Source organism: Lathyrus oleraceus, chromosome 1, assembly GCF_024323335.1.
Source record: "Lathyrus oleraceus cultivar Zhongwan6 chromosome 1, CAAS_Psat_ZW6_1.0, whole genome shotgun sequence".
Lineage (NCBI taxonomy): Eukaryota > Viridiplantae > Streptophyta > Magnoliopsida > Fabales > Fabaceae > Lathyrus > Lathyrus oleraceus.
The window spans coordinates 10,811,274-10,836,245 of record NC_066579.1 but is presented as its reverse complement, the minus strand read 5'-3'; the positions used below and the strand labels follow the sequence as shown (position 1 = coordinate 10,836,245).

Sequence of the window (24,972 nt, the reverse complement as noted above, 5' to 3'; positions counted from 1 at the left end):
TCAACCTCCACGGGGAGCACAACCTCCATGCCATATACAAGAGAAAAAGGGTTGCCCCTATTGAAGTGCGGACAGATGTACGATAACCATGCAAAGCAAATAGCAACATCTCATGCCAATCTTTGTACGTAAAAACTATCTTCTAAATAATCTTCTTGATGTTCTTGTTAACAGCTTCAACAACCCCATTCATCTTGGGTCTGTAGGGAGAAGAATTATGATGTGCAATCTTGAACTCGCTACACAACTCTTTCATCATCTTGTTGTTCAAGTTAGATCCATTATCAGTAATGATCTTGTCTGGCACACCATATCGGCATACAAGTTGATTCTTGATAAACTTCACAACCACATGCCTGGTCACATTTGCATATGATGTCGCTTCAACCCACTTGGTGAAGTAATCAATAGCTACGAGAATAAAACAGTGTCAGATTGACGCCTTTGGCTCAATCATGCCAATCATGTCAATTCCCCACATGGAGAAAGGCCATGGTGAGGAAATAACATTCAGAAGTGTCGGGGGAATATGAATCTTGTCTGCATAAATCTAACACTTGTGGCATTTCTTCACATATTTGCAGCAGTCAGACTCTATTGCCAGCCAATAGTAGCTTGCTCTCAACATCTTCTTTGCCATGGCATGTCCATTGGAATGAGTACCAAATGAACATTCATGGACTTCAGTCATTAACAGGTCTGCTTCGTGTCTATCCACACATCTGAGCAGAACCATATCAAAGTTCCTCTTATAAAGCACATCACCATTAAGGTAGAAACTTCCAGATAATCTCCTCAAAGTCTTCTCATCTTTAACAGATGCCCTAGGTGGGTAAGTGTGACTTTGGAGAAATCATTTGATATCATAATACCATGGCTTATCATCTTTCACTTCTTCAACTGCAAACACATGAGCTGGTCTATCCAAGCGCATCACAGTAATATTGGGGACTTCATTCCAATATTTCACCATAATCATTTAAGCAAGCATAGCAAGAGCATCTGCCATCCGATTCTCATCTCGAGGAATATGATGGAAGTCAACCTTAGTAAAGAAAGTTGAAATCCTCCTCGCATAATCTCTGTATGGGATGAGGCCAGGCTGATTCGTCTCCCATTGTTAGATGCCCAAGTTTGCTTATTTGAGCTATCAAATGTGGGCATCTTTCACTCTTTTTTGTCGAAAAAGTGTTCGAAACCGCCATTGCTTTTGTTGATTTGCAATACTATGTGAAATGATCTTGGTACCTTTAATTTGTGTGTTATTATGCAAGAATTAGGCATGAAAGAGTAGAAAACTAAGGCACAAGAAAGATGGAAAAGGAACCAAGAAAGAAAGCAAACATTAGCAAGCTCGCTAGGCGAGTAGGGTAGCGAAGTATTCGCTAGGCGAGCACTCAGCGAGATGCCAGCGAACACTCCCAGACTTGGACAGAACCAAAAAGATCAAGTACTCGCTAGGCGAGCACCCAACGAGCAAGCAGCGAGCCATTCCAGTAGCAAAACCATCAAAACTCGCTGTGGCGAGGTAAGCAGCGAAGTATTCGCTAGGCAAACATCCAACGAGCTGGTAGCGAGCAATTCCAGTAGCAAAAACATCAAGACTCGCTGGAGCGAATGAGAGAAGCGAGGGCTTCATCTAGAGAAGGATTGTTTGCCTAGCGAACATATACAAACTTTTCTGGGATGATTCCTCTGGACGCAGGCTCTTCTGGTGGCTTATTTTGGGGCTCGCTAGGCGAACCATTCTGCTCGCCTAGCGAGCATGACAGCTCAGTAACCATTACTATAAGTAGCATGGGCTACTTTTTGTAACATCATCTTTTATCTTTCCATTTTTTCTTGGGATCATCTTTTTACTTGTTTTTGGCTTAGAGGTGATTTTTGTGCCCTAGAAAACACATTTTCTCATTTCTCTTCTTCTCTTGACAATATTTTACAAAAAGAAGGTGAATTCCCATCCAATCTTGATTCTTCGACTCGGATGTTGATCAACCTTCTTCCGAAACTTGTTGTTCAAGCTACCATGAAAATGAGTAGCTAAGCCTTTCATTTTGTCAAGGTTAGATGTAGATGATCATAAGCTTTGTATGTATATGGGATGATCTTCATTTGTAAACTCTTCGATGATGAATGTATGGTGAAAACCTTGTTTTATTGATAACTCTTTGTGTTAGTTTATGATTGAAAGGTGTTTTCCAACTCTTGACCTAGGTTTTCATCCATCCTTGTTCTTTATCTAGAGATAGTATTGAATGAGTTTGTTCACTAAAAAGTTGAACCTAAAAGTTGTCATTTTGATAGATTGTGTGAGAAATCAACAATGGATCAAAATGGGAAAAACCATAATGTGTGTTAGAAATAAACACATTTGGAGGATTTTGTGAATGTGTTTATCATCTAATGGAGTTTATGAGTTTTGTTTGATCGAACATATGCATGCAAAGTGATCGTCGAATCCTAACTTTGACAATCTTTCTCAAATTGTAAAACCAAAACTTTTACCGCAATTTCTTACTTTTTTATGCAAGATACCGTAACCGAAAACTAAAACCCCCTTGTTACTATAAGTTAAGAACTTAACAACTGTCGAACGGCGGCAATATCACATAATCCCTGTGGAGACGATAACAAATCCCGATACTCTATCCCTGTACCAACAAAGAGTTGGCTTACTTTCTCGAACTTCAAATCAAACAGCTTAAAGAATGGACGTTTTTGTGTCAAACAAATACTTCCAAGAGTTTCTTTAATGATTCAGAATGATATATGCAAAGTCAATCGACACTCCAATACCCACTAACGATACTTAGATAGAGATGGAAGTGGTAAGGATGTTGACGTTAGAAGGTATAGAGGTATGGTCAAATCTCTCTTATATCTTACCATATTTATGCCTGATATTATCTTTAGTGTGTGCATGTACGCTCAGTATTAATCTGATCCTAAGGAATCACATTTAGAACCTATAAAATGCATCCTTAGATACTTTCATGGTACATATAAGTATGGGATTTGGTTTCCCAAAGGTAGTGATTATAGTTTGGTTGGTTATTCCAATTTCAATTTTTCCAATTGCAAATCGGATAGGAAAAGTACTAGTGGAACTTGATACATATTTTTAAACTCCTTAGTACTTGGCATAGCAAGAAGCAAGTCTTTGTTGCTTTGTTAACTGCCGAGGCAGAATACGTCACATGCGGTAGTTGTTGTGCTCAAATTTTATGGCTCAAACAACAATTACTTGACTTCGATATTAAACTTCATTGTATTTCTATAATTTGCGATAATACTAATGTGATTAACCTAACCAAAAACCCGGTGTTACAATCTTATACTAAACATATTGAGATATGTCACCATTTCCTACGCGACCATGTAGAAAAAGGCGATGTTGTTTTTGAACATGTTGGTAGCAAAAACCAACTTGCAGACATTTTCACAAAACCTCTTGCGATTGAGCCATTTTTCAATACTCGATGGAAATTGGGCATTCTCGATATCTCAAATCTTGCCTAAATATTTTCTTACATGCATTCTTTATGTTTATTTCAACTTTCGTTATAAAGCTTTATTTCATGTGAGTGCATTCTCCGCCTCTCATCCTATGAGGTAGTATCGTTTAACTTATCTCTTTGTTCGCAAGTTTTTATCTTATGTATTGCTTATATAGGTATCTTATACATGATTGTATGTTTATGTTCCAAAAATATGGGATACATTTGATAAATGCTATGATTCTTGTCTGTTCACTTCCAAAAATTTCATTGTTAACCTACGAGTATTTCAATCTATATGTTTATAGTGACTTCATGTTATTATTTCATCATCATGTGTATTTCATGCTATTATTTATTCACATTTGAAGTATTTTTTGATGTTATTAGTATTTGATCATGTTATTTATTTACTCTTGCATAAAAAATTACATTTTTGCATGAATTTTTCTAAGTCCACAATGTATGCCTCAACTCAATCCATCATAGGTCGACCTAATGTCTTCATTCTTCAAAATGTTTCTTTCTGGACAGTATGTGTCAACACACATATTCTTAAGGTCGACACATAAAATTAATCTCTATAACTTCAATTTTTTTGTTCAGTATAGGTTGATGCATCCCTCCCATAGGTCGACGCATTCGAAACATATTTTAATTTTTTTTCTCTCTCACGCATTTGAGGTTGACGCCTTAGACGCACATGTAAACGCATACGACTGTGTGTCTATTTATCTTCTTTCCATGCATCTGTCACATTACCTACTCATTTACTCTTTTTTTCTTCTAATTCTCTTCATTTCCTAGAAAACCTAGAATACTTTTTCCCTTTCCTAGAATTTTTCTTTCCTTTCTTCCATACCATCAAACCTCCATAAATTCATTTTTCATAAAACCCTACCAGTTCCTATTTCAATTTTCCACTTGTTTTCTTCTACTCTTTTCTTATTTGTGTGTTTAGCAATAAACTATCATAGGCTGGGTTAGTTGGTTCCTCAAATATCACTCAAAATCCTAACATTCTCTTTCACACATTTTATCAAACACCTTGTGTGCATACCCTTGAATACAAATTTCATTGATCCCAAGGTAAACAAAGGCAAAAATGTTGTAGGTACATCCTCATCTAGACCAGTAAGTGATTTTTCTCTCCTGCATCCTACATGTGTTGAAGAGTTTGATAAAAATTTAAGAAATAGGATTGTCATGAAATAACATGTCTATGACCCTAAGGTTGTTGCTCAATTACAAATTCCAGAGATTGTAACTCTTATGGAGAATCAAGAGATTAACACCTTTTTGAAAGTCTTCATAGACTATAATGAAGATTTAATAAGAGTATTTTATGATAGGTTGGAATCAAGGGAAGGATCTACATTTCGTTTTAAGATGGTAAAGAATTCCTAACACTTTATGGAAGACTCATGGAAGGAAGTGTTTGATATTACTGTGCTTTCTCATCAAACAACTTTGTCTCATCATGCCATTCATAGGATTTCGATTGGAAAAATTACTTAAAATCCTGTCTAAAAGCACCAAGGCCAGATGACAACTTAGATAAATTGACTATGATGTTTGCTATTAGAGATTGTAACAGAGGGCCCTCCTTGTGTTACATTTCGATGATTGCAAAGATTCTAAAGCACTTTCGTATTGATGTCTCAAATCTTTAATACATCTCACCAGATCAAGCTTAAGATTTTAGCAAGAGCACAATGACAAACACGAGGTACCATTGGGATAATGACCTCAAGGTTTATTTCTATAGAATGAAGGGGCTATGTAAGGTCATTTATAATTATGATGATCCTACTGAATTTGGTCCGGTTATTTTTTAAGAACAACCTGTTGAAAACCCATATCACAATATGGATACAAAAATGGATGATACTCACCATGAGGATAATGAGGCATGGCTGCGTGATAAAGAGAAACATGAAGACCCACAAGGGTAGGGTCATTGGCAACAAAATTCTTGGACCCAACATGGCACGTCTCATGGGAACAACTTTGAAGTTGACTCGAGAGATGAAGAATCTTGGATGATCACCCTGCTGGAAAACATGTTTGTTGAGAAAGAGGAGCACCACCAAGAGGAATCACGTAGGCATGACACATTTGAAGTTGCTCATGAGAAACTCTTTAGATTGGTTCACGAACATATGAATGCTTAAGACACTAATTTCAACATTTTTTCCACGTATGCTACGGAACAGTTCAATCAAATTCGTCAATACATGGCATTCAACCGCGGTGCCACTCAAACTATCATCAACAACATGATTGGTTTTCAAAAAGATAATCACCATCATTATCAACAATTTTATAGGGATTTGTGTGATTTTTTGGATGTCGTGTATGGAAATGAGGGTATGGCTTGGTACCGGGGTAGGAGACCAGAAACTAGGGGTAGTAGAGGTCGTAGGCATTAGTTGAGTTCAATTATGGACCAAGTCTTTATTATTATGTTATTCTATTCTTACTTGATTATGATAATCTTGTAATGAATTTCATATCCATTTATATGAATTGTATGTTTATTTATATTTATGAATTCTTCACTTTAACATAATTCTATTTGAGTGCACCTTATCATTGAACAATTTATCTTTGCAAAGCCTCTTAGTGTTACACATGTTATTTTATATCTTACATGATGCTTCTCACATTTGATGACTTTATCTCTTTTTGATGTTGTCAAAGAGGAAGAAGTTCGTGCAAGAACAAGGTATTAATATGCACATATTCATGGGGGAGCTATGATCAAGACATCAAATACTTTGTACGTTTTGCCATCATCAAAAAGAGGGAGTATGTGAGTGCACTATCCTTTTAGAAAATGTTTTGAATGGTGTAAAAACTATAACACTTACTATTTGTGTACATTGGATCTTATTCTTTATGTCTAGATATGTATTTTCATCTTAGGACACTTAAAATTAGGTTAGACAGGCTTTTACAAGTCAAAATTATGGTTTTATATGAAAAATAAGCTTATAAGTCGACACATACTGAAGGCCTTTGAAAATAAAATTTGTTGCCTTATATGTGTTGACACATAAGGCTCTTAGGCCAACACATAAGTCATGTAGGTCAATACATGATCAGTTTAGGTTGACGCCTGCTGAAACTTTGGCAAGCCAAATACTCTGCCTAATTGAGGTCGATGCATAAATTGACTTAGGTCGACACATAGAGGCTAAAGTGCTTCTATGTGTCGATACACACTATTTCAAAACTCCAAACTTATAATTTTTATAAAAAAACTATTTTCTATTATTTCCTTCTTACAAACACACACACACACACACACACACACACACACACACACACACACACACACACACACACACACATATATATATATATATATATATATATATATATATATATATATATATATATATATATATATATATATATATATATATATATATATATATATATATATATATATATATATATATATATATATATATATGCACTCATGCACCATTTTCAAAGGATTAAAACCAAGAATATATAAAGCGTTGCTCAACATCTTCAATCTTTTTCTATGCATACACACAACAATTACACATGGTCATTTTTGTGGGTGCCATCTACATACGACATTAATAAGGTCCAGTTTAGGATTTTTGTAATCAAACTAGGTTTAGAATTCTTTGGAGGTTTCATTGATAAAACCAATTATGGATTTCGCAACGAGGATTCAACCGAGGGAAAGCTTTGAAGAAAGGGTTTTTTTTGTCAAATGAGTAGTGGAACCGGAGGATGGAATTGGAAATATTGGGTTATTTGATCTCGCTTAAGATCAAGGGAAGAGAAAAAGATAGAATCAACATCAAACTTAAGGTTTGAGGTTTTGGATTGTTATTTCTCTCTTGTATACAACATTTGTAAAGGTTAATTGAATATCTCGATTCTATTTGAAATTGGGGGCAGACGTACCCATAGTGAGAATAATTAGGGAAATACCTAAACAAATTCTTGTGTTCTCTCTCTCTCTCTCTCTCTCTCTCTCTCATTTTATAATCTTATAATTCATTTTGTGTGCAATTTTATATATTGATAATTATGTTTGTGTTGAAGTATTTCAAACTATTCTGTAAGATAATTGCAATCTAAATAATTGCAAATGGGTTTTCATATCATTAACACAAAAGAAAATCAGATTGGTGTTTATTGCATATCAAATGTTTGATAAATTGTCTTAGTCAATTTTTGCTTCCTATTTCATTGGAAATTGAAAAGTGTGACATTGTTCAAACGTTATTTTTTGGAAAATATATTGATCATTTTTGTCATTATTGTAATACATTTTGTTACGGTTAATATGCATATCTGATTCTTCCGATAACGGTTCGGGATAAACGAGTGTCGATCCAGAATCGCTTTCACTTGCCATAGTAAATAATTTTTAAAAAAGATTTTTAAATCGAAGGAATTTTCTCTCTCTGATCTATTCACCCCCTTTAGATCATTGCCCTCGTCTAACAAACCCACCCTAAATGAGTATAGATCCCAAGGACTAAGTTTATATGTAATAGCAATTTGCGAAGTATTATGGAAAAGAGCATGCTATTAAGCACAACTCTTAAATCGATTATAGGTTGAGGTAATAGAAAATCTTAATGAGATATATACTATATGTTTAGTGGACTACCTAACTACATGAGTACTCTTGATATACTCACTTTTATGAACGTGAAAGTGGAATCACTTCCTATGGAATCTCAGACATAGTTTCCTAGAGCGTTCACTAAACTAATAGATGTGTAATCCGGTTTTAATTACCTTGGTTATTAGTGAAGTCATATTAAATGAAAGTCATTTTATGCTGACATTTTCAATTGTATTATCTTAGACATTTTATTAAATCAATATTGGTTAATATGATTTTATGATACAATGTTTTGAGATACTTTATAATATTCGTTCTTATTGAAATTTACAATGTTGAGGATAAAAATTTATTGGGAATGATATATTGTTTAAGTTCATGATTGGTTCATGATTTTTTTGGGGCAAGAGATATTTAATTCCTATGCAATAACTTCTATAAATTACTATGTGTGATTACCACCAAAGTTAGATCACTCATTTTAATTTGTAAAAATCTCTTTGTAGTTTGAGAAATGGTTTTCAGTCATTACTATGTTTGCCTTCCCAAAGGAGGATAATTGTATGTAGAGATTGTGGTTAATTAAGGATATGACTATTGAGATGCTTTGGTCTAATGGATTTATCTATCCAAAGGAGATAAATTTCTAAACCCAGTGTATGCTTACTGAGTAGCTTATTCTTGAAACTTATGGATGAAGTTATTTGAGGTGTTTTAGTTTAGAGAATTTATCTACCCATAGGAGATAAATTTTTGAACCCAATGTATGCTCATTGAGTAACTGATCTAAGGTTTTGATTTTGGTTGTGACTTGGGTTTACACATTCCACCCAAAGGGGATTGCGTGATAATGTTGGCCTCTTCGTGATAGCTTATGTTCATTAAAGCTATATCTTTCCTTTATTATTTATTCTAATGCATTCCTATTTTGTCTCAATAGTGACATTCTCTATGAACAACTGTTTACTTCTATTGAGATCTCTAATGGGCCTAATCTTAAGAAATGGAAGAAAGACTTAGAGTTTTCATTAGGGATTGTTGATCTTGACACGATACTGCGTGAAACCAAACCTATAATCATTGATCAGAGTACACTTGAAGAGAAAGAAAAATTAGCTAAGTGGGAGAGGAGTGACCGACTTATCTTGCGTGCTATTAAGATGACCATTTATGAATATTCGATAAGTGGATTGCCCGAGAAAGAGAATTCTAAAGAATATCTTACTACTATTAGAGAGAGGTTTTAGGTATCTAATAATGTTGAATCTGGATGTTTAATGAAACAACTCACATACATATGATAACAATGGGGGTGTCAGGGAGTTCACTATTATAATGGTTCATGTCCAAACCAAACTGAAAACCCATAACAATGACCTGAATGAGAATTTCATTATGTCTCATGCCTTAAACGGCCTACTTCCTGAGTTCACTCAAATCAAAATGACCTATAATACCTTTGTTGATAAGTGGATTGCCAATAACCTTATTACCAAGTGTTTAGCTGAAGAAGAGAAACTCAAGCATGAAAGAAGCAATTTAGCCCTTCTGAGTGTTCTTGCTAAACCCCGTTACGGTAAAAATTCTTGGAAAAATAAGAAAAACACTCATAATGCTCCTCATAGACATCCCGTTTAGGAAACCAAGTAATGGTCAACACCATAACATATGAGGTCCTAAGTTGGTTGCTTTTAAGAAATCCTTTTGGTGCTTTTGGTGTAAGGAAAATGGACATAAGAAAATTGTTTTCCATGCTTCTAAAACTTAGTTAGACTATAAGAACAAACTTGGATGTAATCATTTGGCTTATGTCTGTTTTGGATCTAACTTAGTTGATGTTCCCATTAATTCTTGGTTGCTTGATAGTGGTTCTACAATCCATATTTATGATCCTATCATTGCATCTGATAATATTGATTATGTTATACCTGACGTTGATACTTTGCCACTGCCTAATTTTCATAACGCTAGCTTATCTACTACTTATGAGGTTTTTCTCCAAATGAAAATATGGTCGTTTTGATTTGGAATTGCATCAGATGGATGTTAAGACTGCTTTTCTGAATGATGATTTTAATAAGGAGGTGTATATGCAATAGCTTTAGGTTTTTTTTGACAAGTGGTAATGAGCATTCGGTTTGTAAATTGAGAAAATCTATTTATGGTTTAAAACAGACTTTCAGACAATGGTACTTGAAATTTGATGAGGTGGTGACTTCGTTGGGTCTTGAAGAAAATAAAGTTGATTAGTATCTTAAGGTCAGTGGGAGAAAATTCATCTTTCTTGTGTTGTATGCTGATGATATTTTGCTTGGCAGTAGTGATCTTAGTCTACCTTATGAGACCAAACTTATGCTAACTAAGTTATTTAATATGAAAGATCTCGGTGAAACATCCTTTGTGTTGGGAATTGAAATGCACATGGACATATCACGTGGTATACTTGGCTTGTCCCGGAGAGCTTATATTGATAGAGTCTTAGAGAGGTTCAATACGCAGAACTGTAAGCCAGAGGATGTTCCAGTTACTAAAGTAGACAAATTCAGTAAAGACCAATGTCCTAAAAAATGAGATTGAGCAGGAAGGGATGAAGGGAAAACCCTTTGAAAATGCATTGGGAAACTTAATGTATGCTCAAGTATGCACTAAGCATGACGTTGCTTTCATAGTTGGCGTCTTGGGACGATACTAGTCTAATCCTGAGAATGATCACTGGATTGCTGCTAAGAAAGTGATGAGATATTTGCAGAGAATTAAATAGTATATGTTTGTTTTTAGGAGAGTTGATAACTTGGAAATAGTTTGGTATATTGAATCTGATCTTGATGGGTTTGTTGATGCTAGGAAATCTACTTCTAGTTACATTATTATGTTTGCTGGAGTGCGATATCCTGGAAGAGTAAAAAGTAAATTGTGGTCACCTTTTCTACTATGCATGCAAAGTTTATTGCTTGTTATGTTGTTGTCACTCATGTTGTTTAGTTGAGAAATTTGATAAGTGGACTTCGTATTGTTGATTCCATTGCTAGGCCACTAAAACTTTACTTTGATAACAATGTATATTTTATACTCTAAGAAGAATAAAACTTCTAGCATTCTAAGCATTTGGAATCAAGGTATTTAACAGTTAGAGATCTTGTAAAGAAAAATGACATTATTATTGAGTATATTGGTACTGATTTCATGCTTGATGATCCCTTAACCAAGGGACTTAGGCCCATTGTGTTCAAAAATCATGCTAAGAACATGAACATTTTGAGTTCTTTCGATGTACTTGGTTAGTGAAAGTTTATTCTTTATGTCATTTTCTTATCACATTGTATTTTATTTGGACACTTTAAGTGTTGGGTTGTCAAGTATTTTATATTTTGAGCAATTGATAATGCAATGTATATTATTATTATTATTATTATTATTATTATTATTATTATTATTATTATTATTATTATTTATCATTATTTATTTATATGTCAATTGGGACTCAGAGTCATTGGGACCATAGTGCATGTGGTCGACATTAGTTTGGAGTTCGAGACATGGTTATAATTTTGAGCTCGGCATCTTCACGACCATTATACCGATGGTCAATGTCATATTGGAGTTGTAATATGATTTTGAGCTCAACGTTGTCAGAACCACTGTGCCGGTAGTCGACGCCATATTGGAGCTGAGGCATTATGGTTTGTAAAGTCATGCAATTTCGTTGGCTCTAAGGAATTTGAGAGAAATTGTTAAGGACTAATAAAGAAAATAATATTTTGGCATCTGGAACACAGTGACATGCTATTCTCTTGACACACTCCACACTAATGACTAGTTGACGAAGTCTGTAGTGTTTGTAACCATAGAAGGTTATATGTCAATGAAGGATATAATAAGTGTCATGATTTAATACTGTTTGACTTTTATTAGACGGAGTCATATTCAGATATTTCACGTGGAATCATGTGTTTTCTTAAAATGCAGTCATATTTTAAGAAATTAGTCATTAATTCGAGAGTCATTTTAAAATATATATTTTTAAAATTTAAAATCACACAATTGATCTTGCCCAAGTGGGATAATGTTAGATTTATCTTATATTTTTGTGGTTTACAATCAATTGTTATTTTGCTTTGTGAAAATGAGTTAATCATGATTTTAATGGGTGCATAAGTAGGTTCCTTTATTGGTTAAGTGACCTTTTTAATTAAAGGCTGAGCATCTGAAACATGATTGGTGTAGACAAAAGTGTGACTTTAATCCTTGACCCTAATGGGTAGGGATTAAGGTTATATATTATGTGGCTATGTCCCATATGTAATCACAAAATTAGAAAAAGAACTTACACCTCCACAACTTGCCACATTTGAGAGTTGTGTATGGGATTGTGAGATACAGAGGAAGATCCTGTCACTCATCCTTTCAGGATTCTGAATCAAGGTGACAAGAACGATAATCTTTATTCTTAAATCATGTCTTTAACAAATAAATACTAATATTTTAATTTTATATAATTGATAGGTGAATTTTTTTTCGCTTACAATATCAATCATAAAAACCATGTATGGTTCATCCGTTCAGCCAACTCGAGTTGAGTTTGGGCTTGTAGTTTGTCAAACTGTTCATGGCTTTTACACTCATTTAACGTATTTCTAAATTATAAACAATAAGTGAAATAATTTTTTAATAGATATTATCTCTAGTTCTATTTATAAAAAAGAAATTATCTTTTTAGATTCATTTAATAGTTAACGTATCTGATATATATTTTGTCAAGATATATTACTTATTCAATAAATATAAAAAAACAATTTTTTTCTTATAAATAGAATGAGAGTATTATTGTAAGATATACAAAGAAATCTCAACAATTCCGTCAAATTTTAGTTTTAAAGAAAAATCCATTTCCAACCTAGATACAAACTTACGATGTGTCAAATCTTTACGCAACTCCTTATTGAAGGTTTGTCAAATTCTCTTCTATGGAACACTACAAAGTCGAGTTCATTTTGCTTTTTGTATTTAAACGTCAACGTCATTCGACTCTATGGTCACCTTAACATTCAGGTCATAGAACAAAGGACTTAAAATTTGGGTTTAAAATTGGAGACTCAAACTTAATTTAAGTCAAAATTGTATTGTTAGTATAAAATTTCTGTTTTTGTAGTATTTTGTATTCTTTAACATGTGCCCAAGTTGACAAGACCATTTTTCATTAAAAATACTTAAAGAGTGTGTGCTCTGGCAAGAAGCCAAAAAACTAAACAACTGCAAGAACTGAATGGCTGTCCAAGACCACAATCCACTTAAAACATCATAGATAATATGAGTTTCACTGATATCATTTGCCACTGTCAGCTCAGCTGCTAGATCATGAATACAATATCCCAATGGTCATAAGCAACACATTCTAGGTTGATTTACTTTGTAAAAGGTCAGTTTTTCAAGCTTATGCTAATAATTTGATTCAGTTAAGGTTCCTCGGTACTAGTCGATGCCTCAGAACGCCTTCTCTTTGCTTCATTATCACCAAGCTGCAGCGAAACACATAAATCTTCGTCGCATCCATTCCTCAACGAAGACAAATTCTCTTTTGCCGCATCTCTGTCATGCACTGTGTTTTTGTGCAACGGTGATCGCCCAACGAAACTCGGAATAAACTGATGTTCAATACTGGGACCGCCTACCTTGATTCCGTCTTCTAATTTAAATTCAGCCTCCATGATTGATGGTTTTGTTTCCTGGCTGTTAGGTTCGACTCCTAAGGGAATAGACTGGACTTGAAGACCAAGCGGCTCAAATTTGTCTTCTGCTCTATCTTTCGGAAGCATACCATCAGGAGTCGAAGAATCTCCAACAGTAGATCCCATAAATGTAGCCGAAACAGCCCTTTGTTCTTGAACCGCCACTACACAAAAACAGCAGCAGACAAAAAATATTGGTTTTAGTTCAAAGAACAGTTTTCAAACATTTCTGTATACAAGTAGCAGATAAATTAAAATGATGATGGTTGTGGTGGTTGTGATGGTGAAGGATGAACAAACCTCTAAGTCCTTCATCACTTGTTATCAAATCAAGTTCAAGTAGATTGAGAAGACGTCCTAGATCAACGCCACTAGTCCAATTTTCAGGAGGTAGCCCAATTTTTAACTTAAGGCGACCCCTATTAGCCGTCCCTCCCCATATGATCCCAATTGGGCGTGGCTTCTCACCGTCGTCACCTTTAAACATGATGAGACTTCCACTATCTCCTTCAAGGTCAAAAGTTTGTTGATTCTCACCGACAACAAGAAAATCCGTTAGAAAGCATATACCCTTCTCGTCATTGTACTCTAAAGCATACGCCAAAACAATTCCCGTGGTCAAGCCAGAACTTCTTCCAACTTTAACCACTTGTTTTCCGATAAGGCTACTAATTGGAGACTGTAAGTCAATAATTTTCACATCACCTATATCTCCAACACCTCTCACTGAGGTAGTGACAGTGCACATGTCGAAGTCATCAGCAAAGGGAATGAATGCTCCGTCAGCTCTCACGAACGTCTCTGCAGGAGAAATACATCATGATGCATGATGAGTATGTGTAGCAAAAAGAATGGAAGTGACCAGATTAAATCAAGCAGACTCCTAAGATTTTGTTACCTGGGTTTATTCCAGCAAATATTCCATACCAAAGCTCATCATTTATAAATGAAGTTGCTCTCTCTACAGCCCCAAGATAAACCCCAGGCCCTAGCGTGGGTGGAAGAGGATGAAACATCTTTTGATTCGGATAATCTAGATCGACTGCTACGTGACGGTTTGTGAGAAAACCAACTTGTCGGCTACCTGTCTGGCTCCTCACAATGGCACCCAAAGTTCCGTATGTCTCCTGGCTTGCCACCTGGATTAAGGAAATAAGCGGTCAGAGACGTTCAAATATCAAATAGAGCACAACAATAGGAACTGGAAGATAAACATGCATCAAATTAGCTTAGTAGAACAAAACCACCGCATCAAATGAATATGATACTTCATAAAATTAAGGGCAGTGGTGCAGTAATTATACACTGGTATTTTAGTGGACGAGATTGACAAGTATTACGCTAAAAATGCTTCTTTAATAAAGATATTCTTTCAGAAACCAGGTGAGTATTTTCGTATGAAACATTAAATAAGAGAGCAAAGAAGCACCTGAGATCCTGAACCAATGCATGGATCACCTCCACGCAAGTCATCCACAATCTCTGTGTAGTGCTGCTCTTTTGGAACTGGCTCAGGTGCACCAAAATACGAGAATTCCACCACATCTACATCACACCATACTCCACCAGGCCCCTGATTTACAAATTAAACATCTATTTTAACTGCAGCAGCAAGACACTATCGATCACAACCAGTGTACATATGTCGCGTGTGTATACGAGGTTAAAGTTGAACTCCACTTACCTCAAGGGCAGTAGGAAGACACTGGATTGGGCTAAGCCATTGCTTGTGAACTTTCCGGGAAACAAACACCAGAATAGCAGGAATATCCGTTAACACCCCACGTCTAATACGAAAACCAATAGCTGTTCCAAGGCTGTAACAACGCAGTATCTTGCTATGAAACGCTCTGATTGTCATGAGTTCAAGTAACGTGGTTGCCTGCTGACCCTTCGGAAGACGACCAAGCGTTTCAGGTAGAACCCCCTTTTGTAGATTTAAAAAGTAGTTTGCTCTCTCTTCGGCAGCATCAGGCAAGCGGCTAGGCCAGGAGAAGTAAGCAGCGTTGCTCTCACAATGCTGTCCGGCCGAAGCAAAAGGTTGAAGTGTGGGCGGACTAAGTGAAGGTAGATTAGAATGACCACAGCAGTTTCTTTCAAGATCCAAAGCAGATTCTTCCGAAGGAGTTGAACCAGAGCAACGAACCCTCGAGTTAAGTCTCGCGCGCTCCATCTTTTGATTAACCTAAAACAATATTCTATTTGAACAAAAAAAGACATCAACTTAGCATATAGGATCTTTAGTTTAGTTCAAAAGTCATGACAGTGAGAAAGACCGACAATTTAAATGAACCAATTAACCATGAAAAAAAATAGTAATTAAACATGATAACCTAAGTTCAAGCATGCGAAAAACTTGGCAAAACAACATGATTCAAGTTCAGAATTTCATCCATATAAGAATTCAAACAATTTTGTTTACTCTGATGGACAAATTAAGATCCTCAAACTTCAAAGTACAAAAGGGTATGTATATCCTTGTTGTAATTATGGCTTTGTTTCATAAAATTTCAACATAAGAATTTTTCAGTTTAACATTAAAAAATAATAAAGCTAAGATTTTGAAGGTTTACATAGAAATCCAGATAGCCTAAAAGCTTAAAACCATGAAAAAAATAAAAACCCAGAAGTAGAAAGAGCAGAATTTCAACTTACAGTGTTAGTGATCGGTTGAGGAGCGGAGAGGAAAGTGCAAGAGGTTCATTGATATACAGAGTTCATTCGGATGTTTTGAAGTTTGGATTTTCAATCTGATGAAGGAAAGGCAAAGTTGCATAGAAATGTGGTAAAGTAAAGTCAGCTCAGTGTCTCTTCGTATTGTGCTTGGGTGTCGACACAGATTGCAGTTTCTTATTTTATTGGTTTTCTTTTATTTATTTACTTCTTTTTTTTCTAAATATTATAATTAAAAATGCATATGTTTACACCCATTCATAGACCATGTATACTGTGTTTTCTTTTTTTATAAATAAAATATAATATTTATATAAAAAATATTTTTTTAATATAAAATTAAAATTTATTTTTAATCGAATTTATTATTGCATTAATCATAAAAATATATGTTATTAATCACTTATTTTACTTATAATTTATTAATCAACTTTACTAATTCATTAGCCAAAAAAATACACAATATTAACCAAGTTCTCACATTAAATTATAAATTATAGATGAATTATTATATTTGAGTTTTTTATGTGAGAATTTGGTTAATATTATGTAATTTATTGATCAATAAATTAATAAATTTGATCAATAAATTATAAGTAAAATAAATGGTTAATAATATATATATATATATATATATATATATATATATATATATATATATATGATTAATATAATAATAAAATTGGTTAATAATAAATTTTATATTTATATCAAAAAAAATTAAAATATTTTTTATAAATATTATTATTTTATTTAAAAGATTATTTAAACAAAATATTATAAATATGATTAATAGAATATGGTATAAGTATTGATATATTTAAATTGTGTCAGAATATAATTTCTCTTGTTAGAAGTAATTTGTGACCACAAGCATGTCATTGGAGCAGCCTGAATGAGGTTGCTTTGATTCTGTTTTCTGTCAAACTCAACGCCTATGCATTTAGCATGAATTTATAATTAACTAACATGCTGCTAGAAAACAATTGTGTTTCCATAATGTATAGAACTATAGAAATTGTAGTTGCTTGATGGAAATCAAATGAAAGATGGAAAAACTACAATGTTGATGGAAATTACAATACGCCAAAAACTGGAATAGACAGCGCCCCTTAGAGGGCGCTTTATTACAAAAGCGCACTCTAAAATGAAGAGAAAAAATAAAGAGCATACTATTGGAATAGACAGCGCATTTTAGAGGGCGCTTTTGTAACAAAGCGCACTCTAAAGTGAAGCGAAAAAATAATGAGGAAATGGAGGGACACCAATAGAGGACGCTTTATTGAAAGCGCCCTCTAAGGGTAACCTTAGAGGGCGCTTTTGAAAAAGCGCTCTCTATGTCCATGTACATTTCCAGTTTATAAGGCGCTTTTGGAAAGTCTTAGAGAGCGCTTTTAGAAGCGCCCTCTTAGGCCCCTTTTAGAGGGCGCTTTTGTAACAAAGCGCCCTCTAAAGTGAAGTCAAAAAAAAATAATGAGGAAATGGAGGGACAACAATAGAGGGCGCTTTAGTGAAAGCGCCCTCTAAGGTTACCCTTAGAGGGCGCTTTTAAAAAAGCGCTCTCTAAGTCCATGTACATTTCCAGTTTAGAAGGCGCTTTTGGAAAGCCTTAGAGAGCGCTTTCAGAAGCGCCCTCTTAGGCCCCCTTTAGAGGGCGCTTTTTTTTACAAAAGCGCCCTCTAAGGTCCCTTTTAGTAAACATTAAAATTATAACATATACTGCATGTCTCTTTATTTTCCCTCTCTACAAGCTATTTCGTTTACGTAACTGGGTTTTCTCTCTACTGCGTCCACCATCTACTGCGATTACTCTCGTCCTCCGTTCGTTCTCCCTCCCTCACCGTCGTCGTCGCTGTCGTCTTTTTCTGCTGCTGCGTTCACGTTCACGTCCACCGTCACTGTTCACTTTCTTCTCCATCGTTACCGTCACCTTGAAGGTATTTCTCTTCTCCATCTTTACCGTTCACTTTCTTCATGTGTTTGATTAGGGCATTTTCTAAACTTAGTTTTACATTTTGTGCATTATGTTGATTAATGTTGTTTAGGGCAAACTGAGTTTTTTATTTCTGATTGAAAACTGATATCATTTGAAGTGTGTTTGAGCTTGTGCTTGGAAGTTTGATGATTATGGATGCAAGTTTGTTCATGTTCCAAACACCATAAGTTTGCATTGGTCTTTTGCATGCAGTAGGTGTGTGTGAGTTTGCATTGGTCTTTTGCATGCAGTAGGTCTTTTGCATGAGAAATGGAAGGTATATGAATGTGTTCACGTATTGAATCATTGTCTTACTTGGGTCTTATTGAATCATTTCTATATTACAGATAAAATGGCTAACCAAGACGATACCCATGACGCGAATGGATCACGTAACAATGTTGAAAAAGAAATCAAACGAGGATTGACTGTTATGAAGTCAATCATTCGTGCAAGAGACAAGGGTGTAAAATTTGAAGTACATTGGAGTGCTGAAGACCAACTAATTGAGCCTAACGGTTCAATGTTGGCAAGTTACATTGGTTTCCTTGTTCGACAACATATTCCGATTACATGTGATAATTGGAGAAGTCCGGACTTGAAGGTTGGCAAAGAAAAAATATGGTCGGAGATACAGGTACTTACCATATATTGTTATATGTTTTTTTTGTTGACTATTTGTTGACCATATATTGTTATAATATTACTTTATAATAACACACTCCATGTGTATGTTTTTTAGAGATCCTTTCACATTGATGAAAGCCGGCAAAAATATTGTATTCAATTGGCCGGAAAAAGACTCCGAGGATTTCGATCCTTTTTGTCCAACAAATTTCTCAAGGATGAGGAAGGAAAATTTGTTGAAGCAGAACGGCCAATGAAGTATGCCGAGATTATTTCAGCCGATGAATGGAATAACTTTGTCGCCAAACGAAGAAACGAAAAATTCCATGTAATGTCTATTAATTATGGTATTATACAATTGTTAAGTTACTTGGTTCTAATATGCCTTAAACTTTTTTATCCAGGAAGTAAGCGACATAAATCGGAAAAGGGCATCAAAACCCGCGTATCCGTACAAAAAATGGCGTACGGGATATGCACGGTTACAACAAAGAATTGTGAGTATATTCAAATGCTATGAGCTTATACATTGTCACAATATGTTATAATTGATGATCTTATAATCTAATTCAATGTGTAGCTAGCCGAGGAGAAAAGTGACGCAACATCTCTTCCGGAGCACGTATTATGGAAGGCTGCTCGGGTTGGGAAGGATGGGGCTGTCGTTGAAGCGGTCCAAACTGTTTATGACGAATGTGTAAGTATATGTAACATTATTTCTTTAATTATATCGAAAATTTTGTTAGACATATAATTCATTTTTAATCTCCTCTAATAATATTTCAGGAGACTTTATCCCAAACCGTACCTTCAACCGAGGTCCAGGATTGCAGGAGCGTACTTAGTCGAGTACTAAATGTTCCTGAGTATTCCGGTCGTGTGAGGGGTAAGGGTTTTGGTGTGACTCCGTCGTCATTTTATAAAAAACCAAAAACAAAAAATCCTACCAACAAAGAGGTGATGGAGACCTTGGCGGAGTTAAGGGCACAAGCACTCCAACTGCAAAACGAGAATGCAAGGTATAGAGAGGAAAGGTGCGCCTCCGAGGCAAAAGATACTAGTGACCGAGCTAGTATCAATTGTCAACCGAAATTTCCCGAGGTAATTATATATGTTATTATGAAATTAAAATAGCACTTTTTTACTTGACACATATACACGTTAACAATAACATTTATTATTGGTTTAGGGCATTTCACCTTGTCAGCTGTATCTATCGTCACCAACTTATCGCATGGTTGGCAAGGGAAAAGTGCACAACACTTCGGGTGAATTACTTCACCATAATCCCCTCCCGGTGGGATATATGAAAGTTTCGGTTGACCTTGTATTAGATACCGACGCACTTCTACCATTACCTGACGTTGTTTCAGAGACAACGTTGATGCGAGAAGCAGTCGGATCCTTTGTTGGATGGCCGTCAGATCTAATTTTCCCAGATGCCGAGGTATATATGTTCTAAATGATTATGAATCTTTAGTATTCACATTTCAATTCAGCTACAATTATGATATTTAATCAATCCTTATTACATGGTAATGTTAGACTCCTACAAGACCCACGCATAAAGCTGGTAAAGGGATTTCAAGACGCATCGAGTCGGTTGCATCTCTAAAAGAGGTACAAATATATATACCTATTGAATTATATATGCAACGATTCTGTTGCATCACAAAAAGTCATGATTTAATTTATATGAATTTTTAGGTTCCCGGTCGAAAGTTGAAAAAAGCTGGTAACGACATTCCTCCAACGACGTCCGGGACAAAATCTCAAATTATGATGCGTCTTGAGAAAATGGTGAATGAGTCCGATATTATGCAAGGGGCCATTCGTACTATAGATTTTGATGAAGGTGTTTTCGGAGCTGCTCATTTCGAAATAATTGCAAAGGAGGACATGCAACAACTTTTTGAACACGACGAATTGGGCATCGCTGTCATTCATACATACATATGGTACTCCGATCAATCTATAATTTACTTAGTTGAACAATTTATTTACACATTTCAATGAGTAGTCTAATGTTTATTATGTTTCTATTTAAGGTATATGTATGTAACATTGCTGCGGGGAACTGAATTGTGTAACCGTTTCAATTTTATTGCTGCTTCCCGTATCAACGCAATGTTAATAACGAAAAATCCAACATCCGTAAAGAATGATCTAGTCGATAGATTCATGGCGGCCGGCGATAAGACTACACCCAGTTTGTATTTTTTACCGTTTAATTCTGGCAACGGGTTAGATTTTCTTTCTAATAATTTCATTCTAATCTATGTATATCTTTTACGTAGAAAATTTTCATTCATCTAAATTTTTGTTTTATTTTACAGTGGTCACTGGGTGTTGGTTGCTATGGATCTTTCGAGACTAATAGTGTATTATCTCGATTCGTTATCGGGTGATTGGAGTAAATATCCGAGTATGAAGAAGACGGTTGACGCGTAAGTGAAATTCCCCTAAATATTCGTGTGTATTTGTATATTTAATTATGTCTGTCAGATTGATCTCAATATACGTTTTTATTTTGTTAGGGCAATAATTAAATTTAGATCGAAAAAGAATTATCGCAATAGGAAGGACATTACCTGGATCAGAGTTCAGGTATATATTAAGTATCTTATTTTTGCTTATAATAGTGTTTGTTTTTTTGCTTATAATAGTGTTTGTAAGAAATTAACTATATATATATTGTTTGTTTTTCTGTGTAGTGTCCTCAGCAAAATAATTCGGTCGATTGCGGATTTTTTGTATTGAGATTTATGAGAGATATCATTGCGTTGAATCGTATAGACATCCCAAAAATGGTATGGAATAATAACTTAGGGTTTATTTTAATATTATCGGATATTTCATCTAATTTGTTACTAAATCATGAATATGTTTTATTCTCTTAATTGTAGTACTTTGAGGAATACAAATCTTACTCAAGAGCTCATTTGGATGAAATGAAGGATGAATTGTGTCAATTCATTGTTGATCAAAGAATCATATAGCTAGGTTGTATATTGTTGTACATATATGTATGGAATGTTGTTGTTGTATGCTGTTGTTGTATATATGTTGTATATTGTTGTTGTACTTTTACTAACTCATGAATATGTTGTTGTATATTGTTGATCAAAGAATCATATATTATGTTGTATATATGGAGGATTAATGTTGTATATAAATGGATTCATGTTGTATATATCAATGGATTAATGGTGTATAACATTGGATTAAAGGATGAAATCAATATGAATTTTACACTTTTGCAGCATGCGAACAGGTTACCAATTAAATATCCACTGTTTTTCAAACAATTTTTTTTAAAACAACTAACACTTTAGAGGGCGCTTTCTGTAGGAAGCGCCCTCTAAACATTTTACATTGACAACTTTAGAGGGCGCTTTACCCAGAAAGCGCCCTCTAAACACTTTACATTGACAACTTTAGAGGGCGCTTAACACTTTAGAGGGCGCTTTATGTAGGAAGCGCCCTCTAAACATTTTACATTGACAACTTTAGAGGGCGCTTTGTCCAGAAAGCGCCCTCTAAACACTTTACATTGACAACTTTAGAGGGCGCTTTTTCCAGAAAGCGCCCTCTAAACACTTTACATTGACAACTTTAGAGGGCGCTTTTTCCAGAAAGCGCCCTCTAAGGTGTCCCTTTATGGACCACTCCAGAGGGCGCTTTTTTCTGAAAGCGCACTATAATGTGGCCCTTAAAGGGCCACTTTAGACAGCGCTTTCTCCAGGAAAACAAAGCGCTGTCTTTACCTATGCCAGCGCCACTTTAGAGGGCGCTTAAAAGCGCTGTTATAGGCCAAAATAAGCGCCCTCTTTTCCCTTATTTGGCGTAGTGTCAGCCTCTGCATAATTAGTACATAATTTACATAGAATTATATTTGACACGATATCTAACAAAGCAACTCGGATTATCATCTTCTTTGGAGAGGTAAGCTGATCATGCTTACTACATTGGACATGGTTGTTTTTTGGTCATGACATTTGCATACTGTTTTTTTATGTCGACATAAAGCTTGTTGATAAGAGGTGTAAAGATCATTTGTTGAAGATTATACTCTTTATTTTACATGTCTATTTCAGTGTATTGTTGGAAGTTAATCAACACTGATAGATAATGTGGAACATTTTGAAATTATATTTTTACTTTGTTTATAAAGTATTCCTATTATTTGATTCAATTGACCTCTTACTTAATAATAACATTACTTTATAGAACCAACATGTTATTTGGTCTACATTTCAATTTTCATGTCAATTTTCTAACTATTATATATGTTGTATAATGTCATTTTAAATGTAACTTTAGTGTTTCTACTGATGGTAAACATTTTGATATGTTATTCACATGCAATTAAATAGGATAAACGATGTATGTACTGATCACGCAATTCATCTATAAAGACAAGACAATGCAATGCAAAGAATCCATACAGAGATAAGATAATACAATGCATGTGTCTGGAAGGAATCTCTGCACACAAAATTTATGTCTAACACTAAAGCATGCGCCTGCGCACAAAAGGAATCTCTGCCCTAATAATCCAAGGCAGACGTCCATTCCAATGGCACATAAAGCAATGCATGCACCCTAGCCTTAGGCGCCTCTTCCTTGCATGCATAAAAAGATATGCATGCGTCACTAGCCTTGGCACATGTGACCATGCATGTCATAAAGCAAGCATGCGCCAGATCCTTAGGCGCCTACACCCCTTGTCACATGCATGCACCATATCCAAGGCTTCACATGCTATGTACATATTCAACTTCTACAACACTTACTCATCTATAATTAGGGCATCAACTCACAACACTCATCATCTGCAACACTTACAATCAACCTCTGCAACACTCAACCTCTACAGCATTATGTCTCTACTGACTATGAGTGATGAACATCGAGGAACAATCGATAATATCTCGACATTTGTATGTTATTACTTCTTCTTACTTATTTCGTATTTATTTCGTATATTTTTTATCTATGTTTTTATTATATATTACTTCTTCTTATTTTATTTCTTACTTATGTTTTATTAGGACCCAAAACGATTTTGATGTCGTGTACATGAATATGTACTCCACGATTCTTTGATAGAACCATATATTCGAGGATGCGGTTTTGGAAATCTCCTCAACATTGTCTCGTACTCGGTTGATTACAAATTTATTCTTGCTTTGTTGGAGAGATGGAGATCTGAGACCCACACATTTCACATTCCTTTCGGTGAGTGTATCGTCACACTTGAGGACGTCTACATGTTTTTAGGTCTACGTATCGATGGTAAGGCCGTGAATGGTAGAGTTAACCAGAATAACTCTATTTGCAATGAATTATTGGATGCCCCTTTGTGTGACGACCAAGCTGCGGGAAAGACATTCGGTCAAGATAGGGGGCAAGGTATTAATTTAAGAATATACCGAGTACGAAAAAATAAATTAAAGCTCGGTGTTATATTATGATTTTCCTTGGTAATTTTTTATTTTCCGAATGTATTGGTAATACGGTAAATATTATATATTTACCGTTGTTACGAAACATAAATAAGGTAAGCACATATAGTTGGGGTTCAGCTATTTTGGCTCATCTATATAGTGCGATATGTAAAAATGCAAAAAAAAAATACTTGTACTTGTTATTCATGCGCATATTTGCTACAAGCATGAGGTTGGTCAAAAATGCTGTTACTCGCCCCGGTAAACGAGAAGTCATTCATATTCCCGTTTGCAACAAAGTAAGTTTAAAAATTTACCATGAAATTAATTAGACTTTATATTACAATTAACTGTAAAGAATGTTTTTAAATTGTTTTTTATCTAGGTGGTCGGTTAGAGG

At 35.0% G+C, this 24,972-nt stretch overlaps 1 protein-coding gene across 1 annotated transcript; it reads right to left on the bottom strand.

Annotated features, from left to right (window-relative positions):
* Nucleotides 1–13,385: 13,385 nt before the first annotated feature.
* Nucleotides 13,386–16,696, bottom strand: LOC127125610 (protein NARROW LEAF 1). The gene is made up of 6 exons (XM_051054422.1): nucleotides 16,503–16,696; nucleotides 15,532–16,045; nucleotides 15,277–15,420; nucleotides 14,746–14,986; nucleotides 14,148–14,648; nucleotides 13,386–14,011 (listed from the first exon to the last, which is right to left on the bottom strand). The coding sequence occupies exons 2-6, from the start codon at nucleotides 16,018–16,020 to the stop codon at nucleotides 13,575–13,577; spliced, it is 1,812 nt and encodes a 603-aa protein (XP_050910379.1). The 5' UTR covers nucleotides 16,021–16,045; nucleotides 16,503–16,696; the 3' UTR covers nucleotides 13,386–13,574.
* Between the last annotated feature and the right edge of the window lie 8,276 nt (nucleotides 16,697–24,972).

What these genes read in the sequence shown, in the direction of transcription:
- LOC127125610 (XM_051054422.1), bottom strand. Translation starts at nt 16,020, where the DNA reads ATGGAGCGCGCGAGACTTAACTCGAGGGTTCGTTGCTCTGGTTCAACT. An exon ending in GTCTTCCTACTGCCCTTGAG is followed by an intron (nt 15,421 to 15,531) that starts GTAAGTGGAGTT and finishes TTTGTAAATCAG; the next exon opens with GGGCCTGGTGGAGTATGGTG. An exon ending in ATTTGCTGGAATAAACCCAG is followed by an intron (nt 14,649 to 14,745) that starts GTAACAAAATCT and finishes TTTCTCCTGCAG; the next exon opens with AGACGTTCGTGAGAGCTGAC.